Source organism: Dipodomys merriami, unplaced genomic scaffold (genome assembly GCF_024711535.1).
Source record: "Dipodomys merriami isolate MVZ:Mamm:240054 unplaced genomic scaffold, mDipMer1.0.p SCAF_8, whole genome shotgun sequence".
Lineage (NCBI taxonomy): Eukaryota > Metazoa > Chordata > Mammalia > Rodentia > Heteromyidae > Dipodomys > Dipodomys merriami.
In genome coordinates, this window is record NW_027206401.1 from 15,678,003 (window position 1) to 15,702,454 (window position 24,452).

The 24,452-nt window shown below is 43.1% G+C and overlaps 1 protein-coding gene across 1 annotated transcript; it reads left to right on the forward strand.

Annotated features, from left to right (window-relative positions):
* Positions 1–5,449: 5,449 nt before the first annotated feature.
* Positions 5,450–24,024, forward strand: Plagl1 (PLAG1 like zinc finger 1). The gene is made up of 5 exons (XM_070010948.1): positions 5,450–5,526; positions 8,125–8,213; positions 17,864–18,216; positions 20,893–22,033; positions 22,340–24,024. The coding sequence occupies exons 3-5, from the start codon at positions 18,065–18,067 to the stop codon at positions 22,499–22,501; spliced, it is 1,455 nt and encodes a 484-aa protein (XP_069867049.1). The 5' UTR covers positions 5,450–5,526; positions 8,125–8,213; positions 17,864–18,064; the 3' UTR covers positions 22,502–24,024.
* The last annotated feature ends 428 nt before the right edge of the window (positions 24,025–24,452 follow it).

Consider the following 24,452-nt stretch of genomic DNA (forward strand, 5'->3'; position numbering starts at 1 on the left):
CACAGAAGGGGCTAGAACATTTCAGAAAACTCTGGCTGTTAGAGAATTTGCATATGGGCAACATTAGGCCTTCAAGGAAAAATTAGATTGGTAGGGGGTGGGGATAAAGTTGGGAACTTACAAAAACAAAAACGGTTTTTTTTAAAAGAAGAAAAAAATCAAGAGACTATGCATAAGTACCTGATTGCCATCTATTAAATTAGAAAATGTAGATATTATACAATGATTTCTATGTAGCATGACTAGCTTACTAGAGACTTTTTGGCTTTCTAGCATTCTTCAATTATTTATTTTTATTTTTATTTATATAAATAAATTTTTATTTATATAAAAATTATTTATTTTTATTATATTTAAAAAGTTGTACAAAGCAGTTTTGATTCAACTTATCAGTTTTGGTGTACACCTTGTATTTTATAAAAAAGATGTTGTAGACTTTTTTTAAATCACAAAAATAGATACTAGGAAAAAATTCATTAGAATCGGATATCTGGTATAGGCATATAATTTGAAGTCTTTAAATAACTCATTTCCTAATTTGGGGTGATTCTCCATTTTGCATACATTGTGTTCAAATTCCTAAAGTTGTGAAATAGGTAGGTTCAGTGTTTATTTGAAGGTAGGGTCCTTGTTATTTATCAGAAATTTTAATTTTTTATTTCCACTATTCTTTTGGAGATTATGACTTGCTTTGACCATTTCAGCAAAATGATTTGTGATTATAGCCCTTCATTTCCTACCAACATGTTTGTGGCTTTTCCCATAACATGTATTAGTTGTTTAAGCCATTTTACCCTACAGTACCCTCCTCATGTTTTTTTCAGCATTGTGTTCTTGCTTAACCATGACTCTTGGCCCCTTTCCACATATTTTTTACAAAATGCCCTCGACTGTGATGCCATAGCTTTTTTTTTATTCCAGTCTTCCTTGTAATTTTCACATGATCCATCTTACCCTTGATAGTTTCCCCTAAACTCATTAGATAACTCCAGTTTCTTGCAGCTGACTTCCAGAAAGGTTATCTTCAGCTGCCTTAAGGGGAAGCTAACTGAGAAGGGTATTAGGTGTGTCCAATTACATGCCTGTTTTCTAGATGATTCTAGTTGTAACTGGTCTATTTCCTCACCACTACATTCAAAAGGGAAAGGTTAGTAAAACTGAAATCCCTTCAGTATATCTTGTTAAAGTCAGTCCATGCCAGGACCATTTGTAATTGGTTTGTTGTTAAAACTGACATTTTGTTAAAAGCACATTAAATAGGACTATATTACTTAAGAGCCCAGGAATCTTTCTAATGCATGACCTAGAAAATGCTAAAAACAGAAGATAATAGAAAAAAATTATAGGTGTTTGTTAGGAGATGGAATGGTGATTCATATTAAAGAAAGATAGTTCAGTGGGCACTGGTGGCTCATGCCTATAATCCTAGCTACTCAGGAGGCTGAGATCTGAGGATGGAGGTTTGAAGTTAGCCTGTGCAGGAAAGTCCCTGAGACTCTTATTTCTAATTAAGCACCAAAAAGATGGAAGTAGAGCTGTGGCTCAAGTTATATGATAGATGAGAAAAAAATGATGATGATAGATAATGATAAATGGTAAGTAGATGATAGATAGACAGATAGATACATAGATAGATGATAGATAGATAGATGATAGATAGATAGATATATAGATAGATAGATAGATAGATAGATATTCTGTCCAAAATAAATTATTGATGTGTCCTAGTTAGGAGCTTGCTAATTGTAAAATCATTCCTGGCACTTGTTATTCATGAGCCACATCTTATGCACAAAGTAGACTTTGTACATCTACTTTGGACACGGTACCCATCACTGAGCCTTTTTATGTATACATGTAATGTATCATTTTACAGTAATTCTCCAAGATGGATAGATTGATTGCCCTATTTGATGGCAGGAGACAATCTTATGCATCTTGGCTAAGTTTACACACCTTCCAAGTAGCAGAGCCAGCATTCAGACCTTGAACCATCTGACTCTGAAGCTACCATCCACTATGTCAAACTCTCTGAATTGGGCTGACTCTAGAAGTACAGATATCATTTAGTTCTTTAACCACTGGAGCATAAGTAGAATATGCAGTGGAATGAAGTAGAGTAAGATGCAAAATGCTTTACTTTTAGGTAAGAAAAGTTGTTATCTAAGGAATATCAGTTGAACTTCTTCCCTTCTCCATGAGGCAAATGAAAGTATAAAGGAAGGTGTGTCAGGAGAGAGTGTTACTATTATTATTCTTATGTTTAAAATTAGCAAATAAAGTACATTTCTTTAGTGTTTAAAGTAATGCTGAAAATAATGCGTGTTTATCCTATAACGCAGCACGCTTTATGTGGGGGAATAATTTAATTGATCCATTACGTAGCATTTACCAGGTAATTATTTTCCTTTTCAATTCAGCAGTGAGAATTAAAAATGATTCATAAAATGCACACACAATCCCATATAAACTGGCACCCCTTACAATCACAGATATTTTCTTGTTGCTTCTTTAACATGGTATAGTATTTGGGCCTATGTGTTTGACTCAAAGTGTTTAAGTATTGCTAGTTGTGATTCAGAGGACATTTAGTGTTTCATAGAGAAGCTGTAGAGTGCAACTATAACATTCATTCTTGTGTGCACAGAATTTTTTGTTGTTTGTTTTTGTTTTATTTACTATGAGAATTACAATTTACTTGTTTTCATGCAAATAGTTGATAATTCTCCATGTCTGCAGTCTTAAGTCTCTTTCTATAACACAAACCTGAACCTATTAATTGCTCTCCTGGTTAAAAGCATTCAGTGGTTCTGATTAGACAGTTTTCTTGGTTGCAGTTGACAGAAACTAATGGGACCATTGAAGAATTCCAAACAGGCAAGTGACAGGAACATATTTGCATGTTAGAAGAATCACTCTGACAAGCAGCATTGTGATTAGAATAAGGGAAGCCAGTCCAAAAACAGACTGGGGAACAAATATGGCTCAGTCTCCAGCATTCAGGAATAACCCTTTGCCCTGACCTGACTCTAGGCCGCACATTTACCAGGCTGGTGATTGTGTTTCGAGGAAGCTACAGGAAAGCTCAGTTTGGGCCAAGAGAGTAGACTTGTCCTCCTTTCCCCAGCATCCCTCCTTTCTCTTTCTTCTAAGATTTCCAGTCCCACATATGGGAAAGTAGCCTCCTGTAGATGGCAGCTCTTCTTAGAACATAGGAGTCGGGTGGGAAGTGAGTATTCACTGTCCTTCCATTTCTTCTCTTGCGCAGCTCACCTCTTTGGAAAGCAAGTACCAAACAGAGCGTAGGCCCTAACAGACCAGAATGACCCTACTCTTGGATTGTCCTGGATTTCAAACTCTATTTATCCAATACCCCTAGCTTCCACATGCTGTCTGTGCATTCCTTTCTTGGGTACAGTTGAGCCCATCGTCCTTGGATTCAAAGTAAATTGTGGGGGTTTATCATTTCGGACTTAAGGGGAACATTTCAGGGAACTCTGCTCTGTGATGGCATTTCCCCCCTCTTGGGGCATCTTACATGCGGGGACATGCCTCACAGCTCACAGACTCACCTTCAGGTTCACTGGTAGGATCCAGAGAGCTGTATTTTAATCACTCTAGATGTCTGACATCACTTGGGTTATCTATAGTCTTCTTCCTGGAGGTCTTTATAATCCTCCTTTGAAAGTCTCAGACATTCAGCCACAGAATGGAAGTGGAAATTACTTGGAATGACTGAAAATTCGGAACCTTGTCCTCATCCTGTCCCATTGCCATCCCTACCAGCCGTGTCATAACTGCCCCAGGTACCTATCAAGACTGCAGCATTTTGGATCAACACATCTTATCACAAGGGAGGGAATCTCCCCTCCCCCACCATGCACCTAGTTCCAAAATTTCCATTTTATGAAAATGGACAGGCCCACTCCCTGGACCAACAAGGTGGCCTGGGGTGGAGGCGGGGGAAGGCTGTGGTGCAGATACAGGCCTAGGCTTTTGCAGGACTTCAAGCTTCTTCACTGCCTTGTCCTTTCTTTACTTGACCAATAGACATTTTCTCCCTGCCTGCCCCCCCCCCCCCGCCCCTTGGTATATTTGTTTGGTTGCTTTTGACAATTCAGAGTGATAAAACCTAAAGATAACTTTATGTGCCTCTCCCTTTCTAGGTATTTGCATGGGAGTTGGAGGCGTTAATCTTGTGAGTATACACTGACATCTGCCCCTGGTTTCCTTCTTTCTGCTCTGTCTGCCCCAGCATGCTGTAGCAGAGGACGGCCCCCAGTCCAGCTGTGCTGTACATTCAGAGTCCAGGCTTTCTCTTTGCAAATCCAGCAAAGCCTTTTTTTTTTTTTTTTTTTAAATCTGATTTCAGCAGTTGTAGAAGTCAACAGCAGATAGGCCCCATTCTCAGTAAGATTCCTGGCACTTTTTGAGGCCCCCTCACCTCACAAAGACAGTGCAACTGAGTTCCTCACAGTCCTCTTCAGTCCCTGGCCTGCATTCTGCCAACCTAGAGGAGAATTTAATCTGGATGCATTTTAGGTGCCTTCCCTCCCACCCCTGCTTGTGTCCTTGAACTTAGAGATTTCCATGGCGCCTGGAAGGTGAGGAGCTGGCCTCTGCCCTTCCATATATCACAGCAGTGGTGTCTTGAAGCCTTGCAGCTGTCTGCCTGGGCGGGGAGTTAAGGCTGGAACCCTCCTGGCTAAGGGCTGGCCTCCTGCGCATGCGCACTCCCATGCAGCTGTCCTCTCAAGGATTCTGGCAGAGGCTGACAGATCTCCTTTTCCTCTCTAAGTCAGGATGGGGGTGGGGATGGACGAGAGAGGGTCTTTCTGCATGTTCCTACTCGCCCTCTTGCCTCTGCTCCCAGAAATTCAAGCGGAATCTCCTTGTTGGGATTTAGAGGTTGACAAAGACTTCCTCAGGTTACTTTTGCCTTCAGCTGGGCAAAAATAAGAGCAATCACAACCCTGCAGTTGGTTCGAAATGAAGTAGAAAGAGAAATTGCTAGGGAGACGAAGTAAAATTCTCAAGTTGTCTGCCACACTGATTTGGGGCCTGTCCTAAAGGCAGAAGCATCCAACCCAATGGTGAATGTCAGAATTGAGAGGGACAAACAGGTTTTAGAGGCAATGAGCTCTCAAGATCTGTAGGGCTTAATCAGTGAGGAAAGTCTAGGTTGACCCTATGCTTTCTGACTTTGTAGAGAAGGTTGGGAAGCTGGCACGAAGGGACTGACTTTCAAATCACTGGGGCTCTGAAGTCACCTACCAGTTCAGCTGGTTGTATGTAAGTCAGGCAAAGGAGCCTTCTTTTTGCCATGAGGACTACCTACTCACTCATGGGATTGTTGGGGACAGGAAAGCACCATGAACTTGTAACAATTAGCTGTTGTGAGGTAAAGGAGACTAGAAGGCTGGGGTTAATGCCTGTGCTTCAGAAGACAAGAGCATTAATCTGAAGGCTTGAAGATAAGAGATTTGGGAGGCTTCTGATCTCCAGAAGCAGAGGAGATCATGGACTGTGAGTGAGGCCCCTAGGGATTGTGTTTAATGTGAGAATGTAGAGAGCCAGAGACCAAATTTTATGTGACCCTCTGGCCCCATGCCCCCTTATGTGGTGTCTTTAAAGTGTTATCAGGGTTTGGAGAGGAATCTGAATATCCCAACTACAGTCTCCACTTCTAAAATAGATTTCTCATTCACTACAATCTATCTCTGTAAGATTTATTTGTCTGTAATCTCCTCAAATCAGGTGGGCTCTTTTCAACTTGGAATTTTAGTCATTGAAACATAAAATGAAGTAATTTGAAAGGCTGTTCACAAGCAAACCTGTACATCTTCAAATGAGGAGATCTACTCACTAAATACCCGGGTAGATATTTCTTCTGTGTGTTAGACTCAGTTCTTTACTCACTTCAAGTCATTAGAAAAAAAGAAGAAAAAAAGTCAGTCTGAAATTTTCTTAAGTAAAACCAGGGACAGCCAGAAATGAGCTGAAACTAGAAGAAATCCCCTTGTTCAATTTGGGTTTCAGTCAGTGCTCAGCAGGGCAGCTAACCCAATTCATTAACTGAGAAAAAGGTGTGTTCTAAAATGCTCTCAGAAGAAAATTAAAAAAAGAAAAAAAAAAACACTTAGAAAAGCCGAGAGGCCCAAACTGCATTCTACAAGATCATCTGCTCTAGAATCACAAACGTTTGGTTTCATTGTCAATGAATGGCATCCAAAGAAATATTTTTTATTCATCTCCAGCCGTCACTTTACTACTTGCCAGTCTCCCTTCCTACTCTGGAACTCAGAAACATTGATGGGTAGGATTAATTGTGTAGGGTCATCTGTATCACATGCTTTTAGAAAATAATTGACATTTGAAAACCATTTTCTTTGCTTTTGAAACTTAAATCCTGACCTTAAAAGCAGTCGACAAGTAGCATCCTGTCAAACTGAAATGGGCTATTTTTCCTGACTGTTTCTCCCTATTCTATTAAATTGTCCTACTCAGCTCATGATTCCCCCCAAGCTGTGGCTGCTTCTGTTGGGTTCTCTGTTGCATTGTTAGAGTGTTGAGGTGGCAGGTGGACAAGACTGAGGATGTGATCTCCTCCTGGCCAGCACTCCTCTTTCTCACCATGCTGCTCACACTGAAGAATAAACTCCTGGGTGAACCAGGAGGTTCAAGTGTTGTGGAATTCAGAAGGGAAGCACTTTCTTTCCTTTTTCTTTTTGGTGATGATTTGACTGTTTTGACAAGGAAGCTAAGCTACTCCCCTGCCTGGCTTGTATACCTCATGTTCTATACCCCACTTCCTGTGAGGTAGAATAGAGCCCCCTCCCTGCCTCTCCTGAATCCATAAATTGTTATTGTCTGCTCTGGAGATGGACAGGCATAAAGACGAATCATCCAGAAGAATTTGATTCTATTATTTTGATGTGTTTTAAAGCTCTTGAAACAAAAAAATTTAACACAAGCCTTTGGGATACCACCCAATTGAACAAGTACAGCAAATGTTGATCACTTGGAAGGGAGATCTGAAGCTGCAGAAGATGATTTGTGAAGTGTTTAGACATGCAAAACGAGGAACCTATTGAAAACAAACGGAACGATTCAAATAGCCTGTTGATATCCTAAGTTGTGCTGCATTAGTTTTACATTTTAGTTGTTTAAAAAGAAGCGGGGAGGAGGGGAAGTCTTATTTTTTCCATTTTTAACCTAGAAGGATGTTTCTATACAAAATAAATGGCTGTAACCTTTTGATCAAATTAAGAGAAGAAAACAGGCAGCCAAGTGAATAAATCACTTAGATGTGCGATCATTGGCTTTAGTTCATAATAGATTTATCTCTATACTGCTTAAGACAATTCTGAAGCATTTTCCCCCAAGGGGATCGATTGGTTTGGATTAATCTTAGTTGGTAAACACCAAGTTTTAGAATTAATTTGGGGACAGAGATATTGGTTACAAATGATTATCAGGGTGGGGCATACCAGGCTGGTGGCAGAACTGACTCTTAGGACTTGGTGAAAAGAGAAACTTTTTAGGCTTGAGCTGTTAGGCTTAGCTTTCTCTGTGGCCTAGGAATCTGTATTTGTGTGTGTATGTATGTATGGCATACATACACTCTTCTTGTTACTAAAACATTTCCCTGGTAATTCTAATGCATAGTTAGGCTTAAGGACCCTTGAATCTTGCTCTGCAAATTTGATAAATCTCTATGTTTATAAGAAGCTTTTGTTGAAAAGGCATGCCAACTGGTCAATGTGGGCTTTTCTTTCAATTCATAATTTGTTTCATGTTCTATTACCACATAGATTTGCATACCTGTTTTATGGTATTTTAATACTGTGTAGGTTTAAAAGGAGCACCATTTCCTCTGAGTAGTGTTTTGAATATTTCTATGTAAGCAATTTCGCATGGTTTTTTTTCTTTCTTCTTGCAGAAAGCAGGGAAAAACTTGAGAGTCCTTTTCCAGTTGCAAGTAGGCCAAAGGATATAATATAAGTATAGATCACCTGTTACAGTGCTTGAAAAAGTAGATGTAGGTACACCTTAAGCAGAGCTCAATTTGTAGCATCATGGGGTAAATGTTGGTCTAATTTCATTCACTGAAGATGTGCAAAGTCTCTTCATACAGGTTTGAGTCTTCAGACAGACTGCCCGGAGGACCTCATACACCCACCTGGAAGCTGGTGCTGACTGCCATCTGACAGGTACGCAAGTTTTAAAAATTATTTCTGGTTGGATATTTGAGTTAATAATTGCTTAGAAATATAGCAAACTCAGGCAAGGATGGGCTGGAGGTTCTGATTATTTCAAGAAAGTTCTAATGGCGACTAATACATTTGCCTCCATTTTCCCCTTAAAAGACAAAACGCTTTCAGATTCTTTAGCCTTAATGATTGAACCTTTTGCAAACTCTATTGTCCTTCATCTATAGCCTGCTGGTATCTTCCCAGCCATTTGACATGGCTGGTTCTTGGAAATTGTTCACCAAATAGTGAGCTTATACTCAATGGAAATAGGATACTATTGTACTAAATACTTACTTCAGGTCTATGGACAAAGTATAATATTACTGAGCATTGACGTTTTGACTAAGAAATTGAAATTCCTCTCCATGGGGCCAATGTATCTCCTAGAAATGAACAAATCCATTGAGAGATCTAATTATGTTTGAGAGGTCAGTGGGGAGGAATCTTTACCTTGTCTCTTCTGTTTACATGACTATACCAATAACCAGGAAGATCCTGGAATGTGTCTGATCAGTATTGAGTGGTGAGTTCATGGGATAAAGCCATATTGGGGTGAAGTGGGGGTGTGTGTGGCCAACACTGCCTAGGCAGCATCTGTCTCAGGACCTGAACCAGGGACAAGCCCCAGCAGGAGGGACACTGTAGTGACTGGGTGGGGAAGGAAAAACAAATTGTGACACTGCTGTAGTCTCCTGGGAAGGAGCAGGGTGGGAATCGGAGCTTGTGGAAAGTAAGGTGCCAGGTCCCCAGGCTGCCAGGATCTGTTAGGGCTGGGGAGGGACCACACATGTGGATTGAAGGGATAGCTACTTACAGAGTTCACATTCCTCCCCCATTGAGCTGGGTATGATTGTAATGGTCTGTTAAACAAACAAAAGACCTAAAGCTGTGAATGGGGGAAGAAAAAGAGGGAAGGTGAAAGGAGAGGAGGCCCTACCCGCTGGGCTCCCAAGGGCTCTCCTCTTTCTGGTAGTTTCCCTAACATTCCTTTCCCCCTTTTCAGGAAGCCAGTCTAGGAGCTTAAAAAAGTTGCCTTGTTTCTTTTAGTGCCACTTTCTTTGAAAACAGAAACCCAATGAAATGCTTTATCAGGAAAGGGAAAAAAAAATATTGAAACCTAGATAATCTAAAAGGACCCATAGTAAATAAATAAAAATAAATATCAATAAATATCAACACTTGCCTGGCAGAGGCACAGAAATCTTACTTTTCCCACATCACCGGACATGTACACAGCTTATTCATTCTGGATATTCATCCATGGAAAAAGCTCTAAAAAATAGTGTATGCTGGCCTTGTAAAAGTACCTTTGACATTTGTATTTAGAGTAGTGGGATTTGGTCTTCTGGGCTCCTCGTGTGGGAAGAAGGATTGAGTTTCAGAGCAGTGCCTTGTGACGTTTCTCTCTCTCTGTCACGCAGTCTGTTGATGAGACATCCTGACTGTTGCAGACTCATTCTTCTGTCTGATGAGCCTGTTTACCTCTGCCCAGCCTGGCTTCCTGTCTAGCCAGCCCCTCTCCCTCTGCTTCCCCACCACACACCCCAAACCAGACTCAACCACAGGTTGCACACCCTGCCTTGCGTCCAGCCTCCACTTCTATGGGCTTTGCCCTCTGCAGGCAGAATGCTTTCCTCATTTTAGCCACCTGGGGTACCATCCTTACATCCAGCCTTAAGCAATCATTCTTAGAATTGACACAGTGCTGATACTTAGAAAGGCCCAAATTATGTCATCTGTCATCCCCTTTCCCTGGATAATCTCTGTTGACATACCAGTGTTCACCCTGCTAGTTGTTTTTCTATTTGTTTAGCGCTATCATTGTTTTAGAATCAGACAGCCCACCCACGTCTTGAGTATCCTTTCTGGTTGGCATAGACGACAAGTTTCCTTCAGGTAGTTTTCTGGGTCTCCTTGTCTGTGTGATGGCCTGCTTTGTATCTGTCTCTCACTGCGAGCCTGTACTCCCCTCCCACTGCCTGAGAAGCAACCAGGCCTTTTCTTTTCCCATTGGTAGCCTTGTTGGGACAATAGACTCTGTTGCTAATTAGAGTTCTGCTTCCTCCATGCTCTACACTTAGAGTCCCAGGAAAAGAGATCAGCCATAAGCTATAGAAGCAGACCCTAAAAGGGTCTAAAGGCCAGTCTGTGAGGATTTATGGGAGGGAGGAGGGGGATATATTTTCAGTTGACACAAAAGGCATAGTCCCCATCCCTGACTTTAATGATTAGCAAATCTGCTCTTAATACCAAAGGCTTTTGTCTGGACTTTTCGTGCTCCCTGTCTACCCCTCACCCCATACCAAGTTACCTAGAGTCTCTATCAATAGTCATCTTAAAACAAGGATGACCTTGTCAGCTTGAGAGTCAATCCTAGACTTAACACTTGCCTTTCTGGATGCACATGTCTGTTTTGCTCACTCATAGACATTCTTATTCTTTCTGAACGTTCTATTTAAGAACGCAGTGCTTTGGGGGGGGAGTGAGCGAAAAGAGCATGAAAGCCTTAAGAGTCTGCAAAGACAGCTCCTTCCCATTTTTCTCTGCGTGAGTGTTAAGCTGAATAGCCATTCAGCAGAAGGCGTGTGGCTCTGTCTGGGAATCTTGAACTGCCCCAGTCCCCGCCTCTGTTCTGCACGATGAGGAAGGGCAGGTGGTTGCAGACCTGTGAGACATAGTGGGTGTGGTGACATATCCCGAACTCTACTCAGCAGAGGTGTCCTTTCCCCTCAGGGGTATAGCTCCTGGGTTTTCAGGGATCCTCCGAGGGTCACAGCCACAGGTGGATGGCTTCTTCCCCTTGAGACAGTTTCATTGGCCTTCTTTACCTGTTCTTCCCTCCAGCTGTCTGCCTCCAAGACACACAGAGCAGTAGTTAAATACAGTCTTCAATCTCCTCAATGTCTTTACATTGGAACAAAGCCCACTTTCTACTAATGGACTAGGCAACCAAAGGGTATTTTTATTAGGCTGTTAGGTTCTTATTTGTACTACCACTCTACAAAGATCATTCACATCTTCATCAAGTTTTTTGAACCAAGACTTAATTCTTTAGTCACTCAAGTTTCCCCGCTGTAGACTTGTCCCTTTATTATTCCACCCAAGAGGAAAGCTGAGGAATTTACAGGCTGAGGCTTCGGTCTTTGGAGCTCAGAGAACTGGCGTGCCCCCACAAGCCTGCCTCCAACTCTTTCTCTGGTGCTAAGTAGATATCTGAAGGGAGGGGCAGTCTAGTTGTAGCCTGCCATAATGCAAACAAATTCCTCCTTAGCCCAGGGCTAGCCCCCTTTACCAAACTATGGGAGGGGGGGACAGGGGAGGGTATCACACTGATGATCAAATGTGAAAGTCCTGACAGGAGCCCAGGTCACCCATAGAGAATTCAGTCATTTATAAGTCCACCTGGATCAGCCATGTTCAAAATGGCACCCACTTCCCTAAAGCCAAAGGGCACACCAGTTACTGTGGGATCCACAGTTCTCAGTGCTTAACGGTCATGATGTGTTGTTGGCCTTAAATTTACTATGTAGCCCAAGCTAGCCTCAAATTCTCAAGCTTCCTGCCTTAGCCTCCCAAGTACTGAAATTTAGTTTTATATTTTAGTTTATCCTCTTAGGTATGTTCTGCTTTTGTTGTTGTTGTTGTTGTTTGTTTGTTTTGTTTGTTTGTTTTTTAGTGATCCTTGCCTGCCTACTGAGTTAGGAATGAATAAGGAAAACCTGGTAGAAGTTTAGTAGGAATTTGTCAGTAAAGGCACTAATAACATGAGGAGTTTCAGAAATGACTAAAGCAACTTGTTTATTTTTATTTTTTATTAATCCTTTACCTTCAATTAGGTCCTATTAATTAAGATGTCTTAGTTAAGGCTCTACTCATATTATTTGTAAACAGAAGCTATTCCTTCTTTTTTAATTTTAATTTTATTGTCAAGATGATGTACAGATGGGTTACAGTTACATAAGCAAGGTAGTGAGTACATTTCTTGTCTAACTTGTTACCCCCTCATTTTTCTCCCTTTTACTCTCTCTCCAACCCCTCCCCAGTTGTACAGCTATTCATTCTTTTCAAATCTGTGGTAGCAAATGAATAAATTTGATGTCTAAAGCTGTGGTATAATCAACCAGATAGCTTTCTTGATTCTGCTGTCTGAATATTAGACAGATATTTAACTTTGGCTTTCTTTCTTATTCTGTGTCTCATTTATAGGAAAATAAGAGCTTAGTCACTGGCTTACTGAAGTTAAATTTCTCAAAATGATGGTGAAAAGGATGCACAGGCTTCCCACGCTGAGTGCCGTGGGGTGGGATCAATCAGGGCTTCCTGTTGTTGAGCACAAATTGGGGTGAGAGGGTCTCAGGCAGACGCAGGCGGAGATGTCTCTTAGCTATTATGTGGAAGAGGAACTCATTCCTGTGCCCGAGAGAGACAGGCAGGTTATGAATATGCTGGGCAGACAAGGAATTGTGGGTATTGCAGAAGAACACATCTATGCAAGAGAATGGAGCACATAAAAGCCAGGTCACAATGGGAGAGGAGCCTGCAGACTTGGTGTGGTGATAGGTTTTGTGCATCCAGCTTCTGAGTCTATCCCAAGTGAATGCCTTCACTTGCTAGATGTGTCAGGACATCTTAGTGATAGTATATTGGTACTTTGTTGAACATACATATACCTAATAAAAGACTTTTTAAAAAATATGTTGACCAATGAACTACTGAGACTTGAGGGCCGCTTGCTTACCTCTTTCTATAAAGTAGGTCTGTCTTCCAGGACAGGACTTGTTATCCTCTATACTAATATTTAAAATGAAACCTGAACAAATTGTTTAGATTACTTAGATTCCAGAAAAATATAATAACCCTCCCCCATTGAACTTAATAAATTAAGGGTACAACGTTATGAACAGAATGATATTAAAAATATCATGGGTCCAGTATGGTGGTGTTCACCCACTTAAGGCTGATGCTCTACCACTTGAGCCATAGCTTCATTTTCAGCTTTTGGGTGATTAATTGGAGCTAAGAGTCTCTCTCAGACTTTCCTGCCCAGGCTGCCCTTGAACAGTGACTCTCACATCTCAGCCTCCTAAGTAGCTAGGATTATAGGTGTGAGCCACCAGTACCCACCTTTTTAGAGCACTTCCACTTCGTGGAAGTCCCTGAGTAGAACTTCAGTTTCTTCTGAGAAATGTGCCTTGCGATGTCACTGGGGACAATGGAAATAAAAGCCAGAAGTCATGGTTTATTCTGAGAAGGTCATAAACATTTGTCCCCCCTCCTCTCCTTCCCTATCAGATGATGTTGTTACACAGCACCAAGGAAATCCTGGATCTACATTGATGTTCACTGTTGCACCTCCCTAGTCCCCAGGAAACACAGTCTTTCCTGGCTGTTACCATGTATATCTGTGTGTGTATTCACACACACACACACACATATGTAATATGTAATATATATATATATATATATATATATATATATATATATATATATATATATATATGTTCTTAGTCCAGTCTGATCCTCTCTCATCCCCCAAAATATCAGCATGAGTAGAATGAAGCAGATGGCTCAAGCCTTCTTTGGCATCCTGGCAGATCTGTATCACTCACTCAGTATTTTTAGAATCAAGGGGACTGCAAATTATGTCCTGAGATTTTTTTTGGGGGGGGGAGAGAGACTTAACTATCTTTCCAGGGTGACAGGTGTGGAAATAGTACCATGATTAAGATTCAAATGCATTCTGTACATTAAGGCCCAGAACAGATCACCCTCAGCTCTCGATTAGGATTGCTGGGGATTTGTCAGATAGTAGAACGTAACCATAAGTCTGTTTCGAGGATATGGCAAGAAAGCACATTGGATTTCAACCAGAGATTGGAGTCATCAGTACGCCGCCAGTGTCTGATAAAGTGTGCACTGACAAGAGTTATTTGTTATATCCACGTGGCTTACTTATTTTAATAGTTAAGCTCTTATCTTCAGCCACCAAGAATTTATAGTTTGTTGGGAGGGGCTATTTTACTTTTATGGAAGTTTGTGATCTTTTTTTTGGGGGGGGGTCCGGTCATGGGGCCTGAACTCTGGGACTGGGCGCTGTCCCTCAGCTCTTCAGCTCAAGGCTAGCGCTCTACCACTTAAGCCACAGCGCCACTTCCGGCTTTTTTCTTTTTGCTTATGTGGTGCTGAGGAATCGAACCCAGGGCCTCAGGCATGCAAGGCAAGTGCTCTACCACTGAGCCACCTTCCCAGCCTAAGTTTGTGATCTTATAATGACAACAGTGCAAATATTTGCATTTTAAGGTCAGAGTGACTAGAGTCGATCTATTTCGTGAATGTGAGCTCATCCCTAATGATGTTCTGAAGAAATGAAAGGATGCTTACTATGACATCATTCATTCAGTTCATCATTTGAGGATCTGCTTTGGGCTTTCTGTTAGGCTGGGTGTGTTGATCACAGCCCTGTAACTCAGCAAGATAATGTGTCAGGGAAAGATGTTCATGAAGTAAGTTGAAGTCTAAAACACTTTGAGAGGCAGCTGTTTGAGAAAGCTGAAGCACCTTATGTCTGGTACTCTGTTTGTACTTTTGGAAACCCTAAAGGAAATGGCGGCATGAGATGTCCCCGACTTTTGGAATTTTGACTCTAGGGAAGAAGTGATCAGAAAATGACTGAAAAACTTTACAATGCTGAGGGACAAAATTAAAAACTCTAATAGATCTTATTTTTCCTGTGTTCTGGTAGGTTAGTAAACAAGCAATTTAAGGTTTACATCTACCACAGAACAAAACATGCAGACCTTTCATTTGCCACTTCTTATATTCTTCCTGCAGGCAGCGGCACCATGTTACTGGCTCTTTCCAGAACGCATAATGGTTGGTTTAGACATAGGGAGACCAATGTCAAGTCTCCATCCTGTCCTTTGCTAAATAGAACTATTCACTGTGCATTGACACATGGGTCTATGTTTAATCACAGTGCTCCATAGATACTATATGTTTGTATGGTGCAGTTTTGTTTTTTGTATTTTTTTTTTAGATTAGGTCATTTTCTTTTGGTTCATGGTCCCTTTACATACATGCATCAGGGGAACATCACATGTGGAGGCTGAAAGTCAGGATGTTGGTGATCTGGGTAAGATAGCATTTAAAATGAGGAATCTTTCCACTGGGCTCCTGAAACAAGTGACATAAATTCCTGCCAGGCCTCAGGGAAATCACCTGGGGGTGACTCATGATCACAGTCACATCCAAGGAAAGCTCAGCTTTGTGCCTCTCTTGACAAGGAATCTAAGAGTCTGCCTTGGGAAACTCTTGGTATTTGATACAGAGGCCAGTGTGGCCATTTAAATTAAAGTCATCTCAGTTTCGCATTGGCATACTCCAAGTACTTGTAGTAGCCACTGTGTATATAGCGTACCACAGAAAGTTCTTATTGGACATACTGGTAAATCTCATAGAGCAAGAGTTGGGCTGAATAAATTTACTAAGATAAATAAAAAGCAGCGTGCATGGCTGGAATTGGTAAGTGGAGGAGGAAAACACAGATCCTTCACTACCAAATCAGCTCCTACAAAGTGACAAGTTGCTATTTTGAGTTTAGCTCTAAAAGGAAGAGGAAAAGATATGTTTCCAACTTTGTAATCTGTGCATGTTTTAGTCTTTTTTTTTCTAAATTAGACCTGGAAAGAACACAGAGCAACTTCAAATGAATGAGTATTTTTTTAAAAATAGCTGGCCTAGTACTATGGCCAGACTTGGGCTGGATGAAAAATAGGCAGATCATGAGACCTGGTAGCACAAGCTTGCCAGCCACGATGGAATTCCTAGAAGGAATCTTGCAGCCAGAGCTGCTGAGGCCGCCTCAGGGAAGAAGCTGTGGCATGAGCTGGGCTTGTGGACAGGAATGAGGGGTTAGAGAAGAGGGCTTTGGACAGAGCCAGGGTAGATGTCCAATTAAAGTCATACTTGGGGGCAGAGGAGCAAGGCCGTGCATACTGCTAGAATGGAAATGATTACCAAAAAGATTTGCTGCTACGATACTGGTTGAAGATCTCTGTGCTTTGGTTTAGTGCCAAACCTTCTGGTCAAAGTGTGTTAAGTCAGCACTATTTGTCTGAAGTGCTTGAGGCAGGATGATGAGAATATTTGCCTGGTAAGGTGACCTCTGCCCAAACACTAAAATAGGAGATGGGGAACGCTACAAGTTTCTTTTTTGTTTTTTGTTTTTGACCAGTTATATTAGGAACATATGTTTATGTGTATGTATGACATACTGGTGATATTAAAAGGTTCTTGAACTATTATTAAAATAACATTTTATCTAACTTCCCGATAGGCTGTCACCCTTATCCAAAATGCTTGGGAGCAGAAGTGTTTCATTTTACGGGGTTGTTGTTTAGATTTTGGAATATTTGCATATACATAATGAGATGGTTTGTGCAGAGGACCCAAGCCTAAGTACAAAATTCATTCCTGTTTCATGTGTAGCTTATACCATAGCCTGAGGTTATTTTACTTGGTATTTTTAGGATGTTTGTGGTCTGACTGAGACTTACTGTATGAGATCAATGTGGTAGCATTTCCTATGCAAAGCATAAGGTTATGGTACATTTTGGATTTTACGCTTTGGATTTTGGATTCTCAACTCTAAGCAGTGGCACTTGGAAGGTCAGCACTTGCCCACCTGAATGGCTCTCTCTCAAATAGCACACAGTTCTAGGGATCCAGGCTTTGCTATGCTGTTGATACTTACGGCTCCTCAAATGATGTTGTGTTAGTAGAAAAACAAGTCCCTAGTGTTTGGTAACTTTGGTTGAGATGAAGGAGCATAATGGCCTGGGTTTGAGACAGGTTGAGTTGGAGGAGACATAAACAAAAGGGGAAGAGACGGATAGGGCGGTTTTCTAGATGATAACACACCCACAATTGCAGATCGTGGCCTGCACTTTGATTGGAGCCATCAGTCTTGTTTCCATGGGAACATTTTATCTCCTATCACCACATCAGTGCAAGTAGAGTTCTGTTTACAACAGTCCTTGTACATAGTGATCTTACAAACAAATTAACTTTGATGTACACAAATCATTTCTTCTCTTCCGGAAGTTTAAACAGGTGTCTCAAACAATGTATGTGATGCTAACAATAGATGAAGAGCCCCTGGTTTGAAGAAGAGGGGTGATTATTTTGTCGGTTTCTATATTCTTAACATGCAAAGGGAGGGTTTTTCCTTTGAATTGATCAGTTGAGCCTCCCACTGACCTGAAATCATCAGGTAATGATGCTGAATCTATAACAGCTGTCCTTAGCACAAATGAGAGTATTCTTCATGGGCTATCAGCATTGGGCATGTGCTTGATGTCTCACCCATCAGGAGAAGCAGACGGGTAGATGTTTGTGCAGAAGAGCCTCTTGAAGCATGCAGGGAGGGTGGGCACTTGTACTTGTTGGAGCCATTGAAGGAACGTGTTCATTGTAAGTCACTGACACTGAAATGGTAGAAAGGAAAAGTATGCTTTTCAATGGGCTGATGTGGGAAAAGTCCTCCTCTTGTCTCCGCAGACCTGCCTCCAGCTCCCAGATCTCTTCTGACTCTCAGCTCTCTTCCCCAGCTTTCAAAGAAGCCTTGGACGTGGAGAAGCAGGAAGCAAAGCTAGACTGGCTGAGAACTCTGTCTGGGTGAACCTCCTCTCTGCTCTGGAGCCTACCTGCAGCGATTGTGCTGATGTGTCCACACCTGTCTGCCATTAATGCTTAAATGGCACAGCATTTGATTCGCATATCTGAAAAGGAAAGTGTGAAAAACGAAACCCATGGCCCCCTTCCACTGCCAGATATGTGGCAAGAATTTCCTCACCCTGGAGAAATTCACCATCCACAATTATTCCCACTCCAGGGAGAGGCCATTCAAGTGTGCCCAGGATGAATGTGGCAAAGCCTTTGTTTCCAAATACAAATTGATGAGGTGAGAGACTTCAGAAAAGGGGTGCGTTTTTCACACAGACCTTTATGTGGCTTTTCTCACACCCCTCCACCCCCCAAGCCAGGCGATGGGAGGCCAGATGGGGTTGCCTGTCACTTTTTAAGAATGCTTTAAAGCTTCCTCTGTGGGAATACCGTGATACCTGGACAAACAGCATTCACTTGGGGCATCTAGACACTGGGTATGGACAACTAGTCAGATTTTAGGGGTACTGATGACATAGCAGAAGGTACAAACATCATTGCTTTAGCAAACATGTTCTTTTAACCCATTCACTTGCCATGTGAATTGGTTTCTTGAGTGTCTACAAGGTAATTCCATGTGGGAAACGAGATATGTGATGTAGCTTCTGCCACCAATGGATTTTTTAGTAATATCATAGAAAAGACAAACTGCACACTCAAGACAATGGTCATGACAGTGAAAGCCAGGTGCTAGGCTGCTAGGATGCCCTTGGAGCCACACAGGCAAAAGTCCCAGTAATGTACACTTCTTTTCCATGCCACTGTCTCTTGGCTTCCTGAAATGATCTCCAAAGCATCCCAGGACCGACTTCAGCATTAGCAAGGGCAACTTTGTATCCAAGAGGCATTGGCAGGAATATATTCCCCCTCCATCTTGGAATGCCGTGGAGGAAAGACCCTTCCTGACAAAAGGAAGATAAAAATTCTTCCCCTGGCCCTTAAGAATACCACTATTCCAGACAACATGGCATATAAATTGAATTTTTAAATAAGCCTGTAATGGTTCAGTGTTTTAAAAGCCAAATATCTTCTGATGTACGCTGGCCAGTCTCTAGTTGTCATGGAAGCAGTGTGTAGTGATGGCTGTGCACCCCAATTTTCTGGCAGTGGCTCTGTTTTGCATCCTTCCCCAAACACTGCAGGCAGCCATAGCTGCAGTTAAGTCACATGACAGTGCCTTCATTGTGGTTGAAGAGTTAAGACTACAGAGGAGATACTGGAAAAGACAGGGGAACAAATTCTATTCATTACAGAGAAGTTCTATCCATTACTGCAGTGAGTGGAATTAGTCAGGATTACTGTGGAAGGTAGCTTAAGCCCTATTTCGGAGGTCGTAGCTCAAGATAAATGTTTTACTCAGTTAAGGTTGTGAAGCAAATGGAAACTGGAAGCTGTACACTTACACAGACTCTCTTGTCCCAGCCCCAGCCCTGGCCCTTGTGGCCTCTCTGGTCTAATGCTATGTTCTTGTAAGGAATTGGAGCAGTGGGATAGCAGGATGCATTAAGTTTGTTGGGTTTTTTTTTTCTTTTTAAAAAATTTCAATAAGGATGATAAGGCAGCATTCCATCCCATTTCCCAACAGTTGCAACATTTTATAAACAGAAACTGAAGGAAAAAAATATCGGACTTGCTTAACTAGAAAAGAGAGCATAGGTTTCAGAACAGCAAGGGATGTGTCCAGTAAGATGGAGCCAGGGAAGGCCCAGAAAAGATAACTTGGAAAAGTAGGCTGAAGTCCAAAGTTGGAAGTCTTACTGTGAAGCATCAGCGTGAACACTGCACAGGGCAATGACATGATTCATTTGTTACCCAAAGATCATGGCATGGGGGTACTGACCATAAACATACTAAACCTGGTAGCTTCGTGGGTTGTAAGGAAAGAGGTGGAAGGAAAGAAGTAATTTCAGCTATAAAATGATGATATTTTGCGTTGGGGCTTGCATGGGGCAGTGGGGGAAATAAAAAGGAAAGAATTGTCAGGTAAAGGAAAGATGGGGGCTGGTGCAACTGAATGGCGCTGTTGCTCAAACGCTAATTCTAACATGTGCTTCGCTATAAGTGTGTGTGTAGGGGGGTAGGTGTAGGAAAGGAAAGAGTGGATCAGAAAAAAACAGGTCCAGGGTTATTAACTCAGTATCGATCTACCCACAGATGATAGATGAAACCAAATCTGATTAAAATCTCCCACAAAGAAATAAGGGGAGAAAAACAATAGAAGACCCAGGACTGAATTTTGGAGTCCTACTCATTAATACTAAGCTGCATAGCAAAGAGCTCAAGTACCAAGTTTATAAGCCAGCTTTGTCTCAGTATTCCATTATGGTGCCCATGTAGGAACCCTGTTAAACAGGATGGCCTTTACCCTCTTACAGGCTCTAAACCCCCGCCCCCCCCACTTCTGCAGCAGATGAATTTGTGTGCATCCCCATATGAAAAATACTTTTTAGAATACATATATAATTTAAAAATTATCTTTAAGTGGTTGTACAAAGAGGTTTCCATTCAACAGGGCAGTTTATGAGTACAAAGGGTCATATAATTCTTTTCTAATCAGATTTTTTATTATCATGAGGTAGTTGCCCAAAGGGGTTTCAATTCAAAGTGAACAAAACAAAACAAAACAAAAAAGCTGCAATCGGAGGTGTAGCTCAAGTGGTATATACTCAGACGTGAATGAAAAAGCTAAGGGACAAGGCCCAGACCCTGCATTCAAGCTCCAGTAACCCAACATACACACGCGCACGTGCACGCGCACACACACGGTATAAAATTGCATTATGCCTGTAGCCATGGGGGTGGTGGTGGTGGTTGTTTTAATGATCAAAATGGGATGTTTTTGGAAGACAGATCTTTCTCCACAACAGCTTAACGCGCGCGCCTTTCCCACCCCCCCCCCTTGCCCTCTCCGTAGACACATGGCCACCCACTCGCCGCAGAAGTCGCACCGCTGCGCGCACTGCGAGAAGACCTTCAACCGCAAGGACCACCTGAAGAACCACCTGCAGACCCACGACCCCAACAAGATGTCGTACGGGTGCGAGGAGTGCGGCAAGAAGTACACCACGGTGCTGGGCTACAAGCGGCACGTGGCGCTGCACGCGGCGCACAGCGGCGACCTCACCTGCGGGGTGTGCGCTCTGGAGCTGGGCAGCACCGAGGTGCTCATGAGTCACCTCAAAACCCACTCCGAGGAGAAGCCCCCCAGCGCCGCCCGCGAGAAGAAGCACCGCTGCGACCACTGCGCACGCAGCTTCTACACGCGCAAGGATGTCCGCCGCCACCTGGTGGTCCACACCGGCTGCAAGGACTTCCTGTGCCAGTTCTGCGCCCAGAGGTTCGGCCGCAAAGACCACCTGACCCGCCACACCAAGAAGACCCACTCGCAGGAGCTGATGCGCGAGAGCCTGCAGGCCGGGGAGCTGCTGAACCCCTTCCCGGCCGCCGCCGCCGCCGCCGCCGTGGTGCCGCCTCCATTCCAGTTCAAGGCGCCCCCGATGGCGCCGCCGCCGCCGCCGCCGCCCTTCGCCGTCGGGCCCACGCCCCACGGCGGGCTCCTGGGGAGCCTGCCCGCCGACCTGCAGGGCCTCACGCTCGGTCCCCCCGAGCCCATCCTGCAGCCCATGCCACCCATGCCGGAGCCCCTGGCTCCCATGCACCCCATGGTGGCCCCCGGCTCCCCGGCTCTGACCCTGCAGGGTCCCAAGTATGAGCTGGGTGCCACTTGTTACCCAGCACCACCGCTGGCCGGCCTGCCCCTTAAAGCAGATCCGAAAGGCTTCTGCAACATGGGCGTGTACGACGAGTTGCCTCTCCAAGAGCCTCTGTCGCCCCACAAGCTCAACCAGGGCTTCGAGCTGGTTAAGATCGAGCCTGGCCTGCTCTCCCTGCCCAAGGATCTGCAGGTGGATGCCCTGAATATGGCCATCCCGGCCTCTCTGGAGATCTCTCCCCTCCTGGGCTTCTGGCAGCTGCCTTCTCCTCCCTCTCCCAGTGGCTTCGGGAACAACTTTGTTCCCATGGGCCCCGGGGAACCCCTGCCCAGGGTCAGCGGTGTAGAGCAGCCCCCGCCGGAGCTGCCGCAGGAGGAGCTGCCGCAGGAGGAGCTGCCGCAGGAGGAGCTGCCGCAGCCTGAGCTGCCGCAGGCCGAGCTGCTGCAGCAGGAGCTGCCGCAGGCCGAGCTGCTGCCGCAGGAGATGCAGCTGCCCGGGGAGCTGCCGCAGGAGGAGCTGCTGCAGGAGGAGCTGCCGCAGGAGGTGCAGCAGCAGCTGCAGATGCAGATGCAGCCGCCACAGCAGCAGCTGCAGCCGCCACAGCTGCCGCCTCCGCCGCCGCCGCCGCCGCCGCCGCAGCAGCCGCAGCCGCCGCAGCAGCAGCAGCAGCTGCTGCCTCCTCCCATAGCAGTGGGCACCGCCATGGGCACGGTGAGCCTGAGCCAGCTCCCGCTGCCCCCCATGCCCTACGTGTTTACCACGGGCCCCAGCACGGCCATCCTGCCTCATTTCCACCATGCATTCAGATAAATGCTTTAGGAAAGCGGCAGCGTTCTTCATGGTGGCAGGAGGCGATGATAAAAGGAGCATGTTAAGCATCAGTGATAATAGGGGGGAAAGATCTGGAAAGCAGGAGTTGGATTGTGTGTTATTCAGTGATGGCTAGCTTGAGAAAGAGAATTCTCACTCTGCATGTATTGTGCCAATCTTGTGTTTATTGCTTTGTACCAAATTTAATGTGCATGTATATTCTTTTGTTAAACTACAAATATTGTTGTTGTTGTTATTGTTGTTGTTGTTGAAACAAAGATCCAAAACGAAAGCTGCTAATTATAAATAGTTGTCATATTCCTCATTTAATCATATTTAATCCTCACTTGTCATATTCCTTTCATGTACTCCTAAGCCACGATTGTGTAATAGCTTTACACAGCACTGCCTAGCAAAGGAACTATAGAAGCTTTTAACTTTCTGCAAGTGGGAAGTGTGTTTGTGTGTGTGGTTTGTGGGTGTGTGTGAGCTGGTACTGAGGCTTGAACTCAGGACCTAGATGCTGTCCCTTAGCCTTTTTGCTCAAGGCTGGAGCTCTACCACTTGAGCCACAGCTCTACTTTCGCTTTTTGGTGGTTAGCTAGAAATTAGTCTCATGGACTTTCCTGCTTGTGCCAGCTTCAAACTGGGATCCTTGGATCTCAGCTTCTTTGAGTAGTTAGGATTACAGGCGTGAGCCACCAGCGCCTGGCTGAGAATTTTGTTTTGTTGTTATTGTTGTTTTGTTTTTTTTTTAAAGAAGAGTGTAACCTTTATATATCACATATTATAAGTAGGTTGTGTATTCCTTTCAGGAACTTTTGTATCTTTGGGGTTGGATGTAGTTTAGTTTCTGTTATTGTAGCCAACCTATAGCTTTTCAGAAATTGTTGCTTGTGGAGTGATAGGCGTCTCAGTTTTACAAATGCATTTTAAATGTAGCTTGAATATTTTTCACATGTGCTGCAATGAGTTACCAGTTCATTTATCTTAAAGACAAAACTGATCATCAGTTACATCTGACAGAAATGTATTCGTAGTCACTGTGTAATCCAGTTAAGTGGTAAAATAATCCATGCATCAGCCAAAAGGTGTTTTGCTGACTATAATATTGACTATATTTTTAACAAGAATTTAAGAAAATATAGTGGAATTAAAAAATATATATCCTAAATATATTACACAACTTTTTTTTCCTCTTTCTTTCATTTTATTTTTTGCCTCGCTTAAACTACTACTACTCAAACTGCTTTAAGTTCCCTCGAATTGCTTTTAATTGTGCATAGAAAAGTGCATTTGTAATTGACCAGTTTAAGTCATTGTTACCTTTTATTCAAAGAAGACTTACCTTTTGTGATGTAACTGTGCTTTGTAATTGATCTCTTGAAATTTGTGTCTTAAGGAATTTGAAACATGTAACGCATACCCTTTTTTTTAAATCTCATTTTTTCTTTTGTTTTAAGAAACTGTCATTTTCCATAAACATATATATCATACATAAAATAAAGGTTACATACCTTGCACTCTGGCCTGGTGGTTTGGTTTTTTACCCCCTCCCCCTTATAGCTAAACCTGCAAAAAAATATTAGGAAATAATAATAATAAAAGAATGCCCGTGAGTTACACACAGATTGAGATACAGATGTTCCTGGCTCTCTGGTCAGCTCCCTTCTGCCCCCTTCTGGACATTCTTCATTCCCCCCCCCGCCCCCCCCCCCAAAAAAAATCTGACTTCCAAGCACCCATTAGATTTTTTTTTTAATGACTGATGCTTGAACTCTGGGCCTGGGCACTGTCCTTAAGCTTTTGTGCGCAAGGCTAGAACTCTACAACTTGACCCACAGCTCCATTTCTAACATTTTGGTAGTTCATTGGAGATGAAGCTCACAGACTTTGCTGTCCTGGCTGGCTTTGAACTTTGATCCTCAGATCTCAGCCTCCTGAGTAGATA

What these genes read in the sequence shown, in the direction of transcription:
- Plagl1 (XM_070010948.1), top strand. Translation starts at nt 18,065, where the DNA reads ATGGCCCCCTTCCACTGCCAGATATGTGGCAAGAATTTCCTCACCCTG. An exon ending in TCCAAATACAAATTGATGAG is followed by an intron (nt 18,217 to 20,892) that starts GTGAGAGACTTC and finishes CCCTCTCCGTAG; the next exon opens with ACACATGGCCACCCACTCGC. An exon ending in CCCTGCCCAGGGTCAGCGGT is followed by an intron (nt 22,034 to 22,339) that starts GTAGAGCAGCCC and finishes CAGCAGCCGCAG; the next exon opens with CCGCCGCAGCAGCAGCAGCA.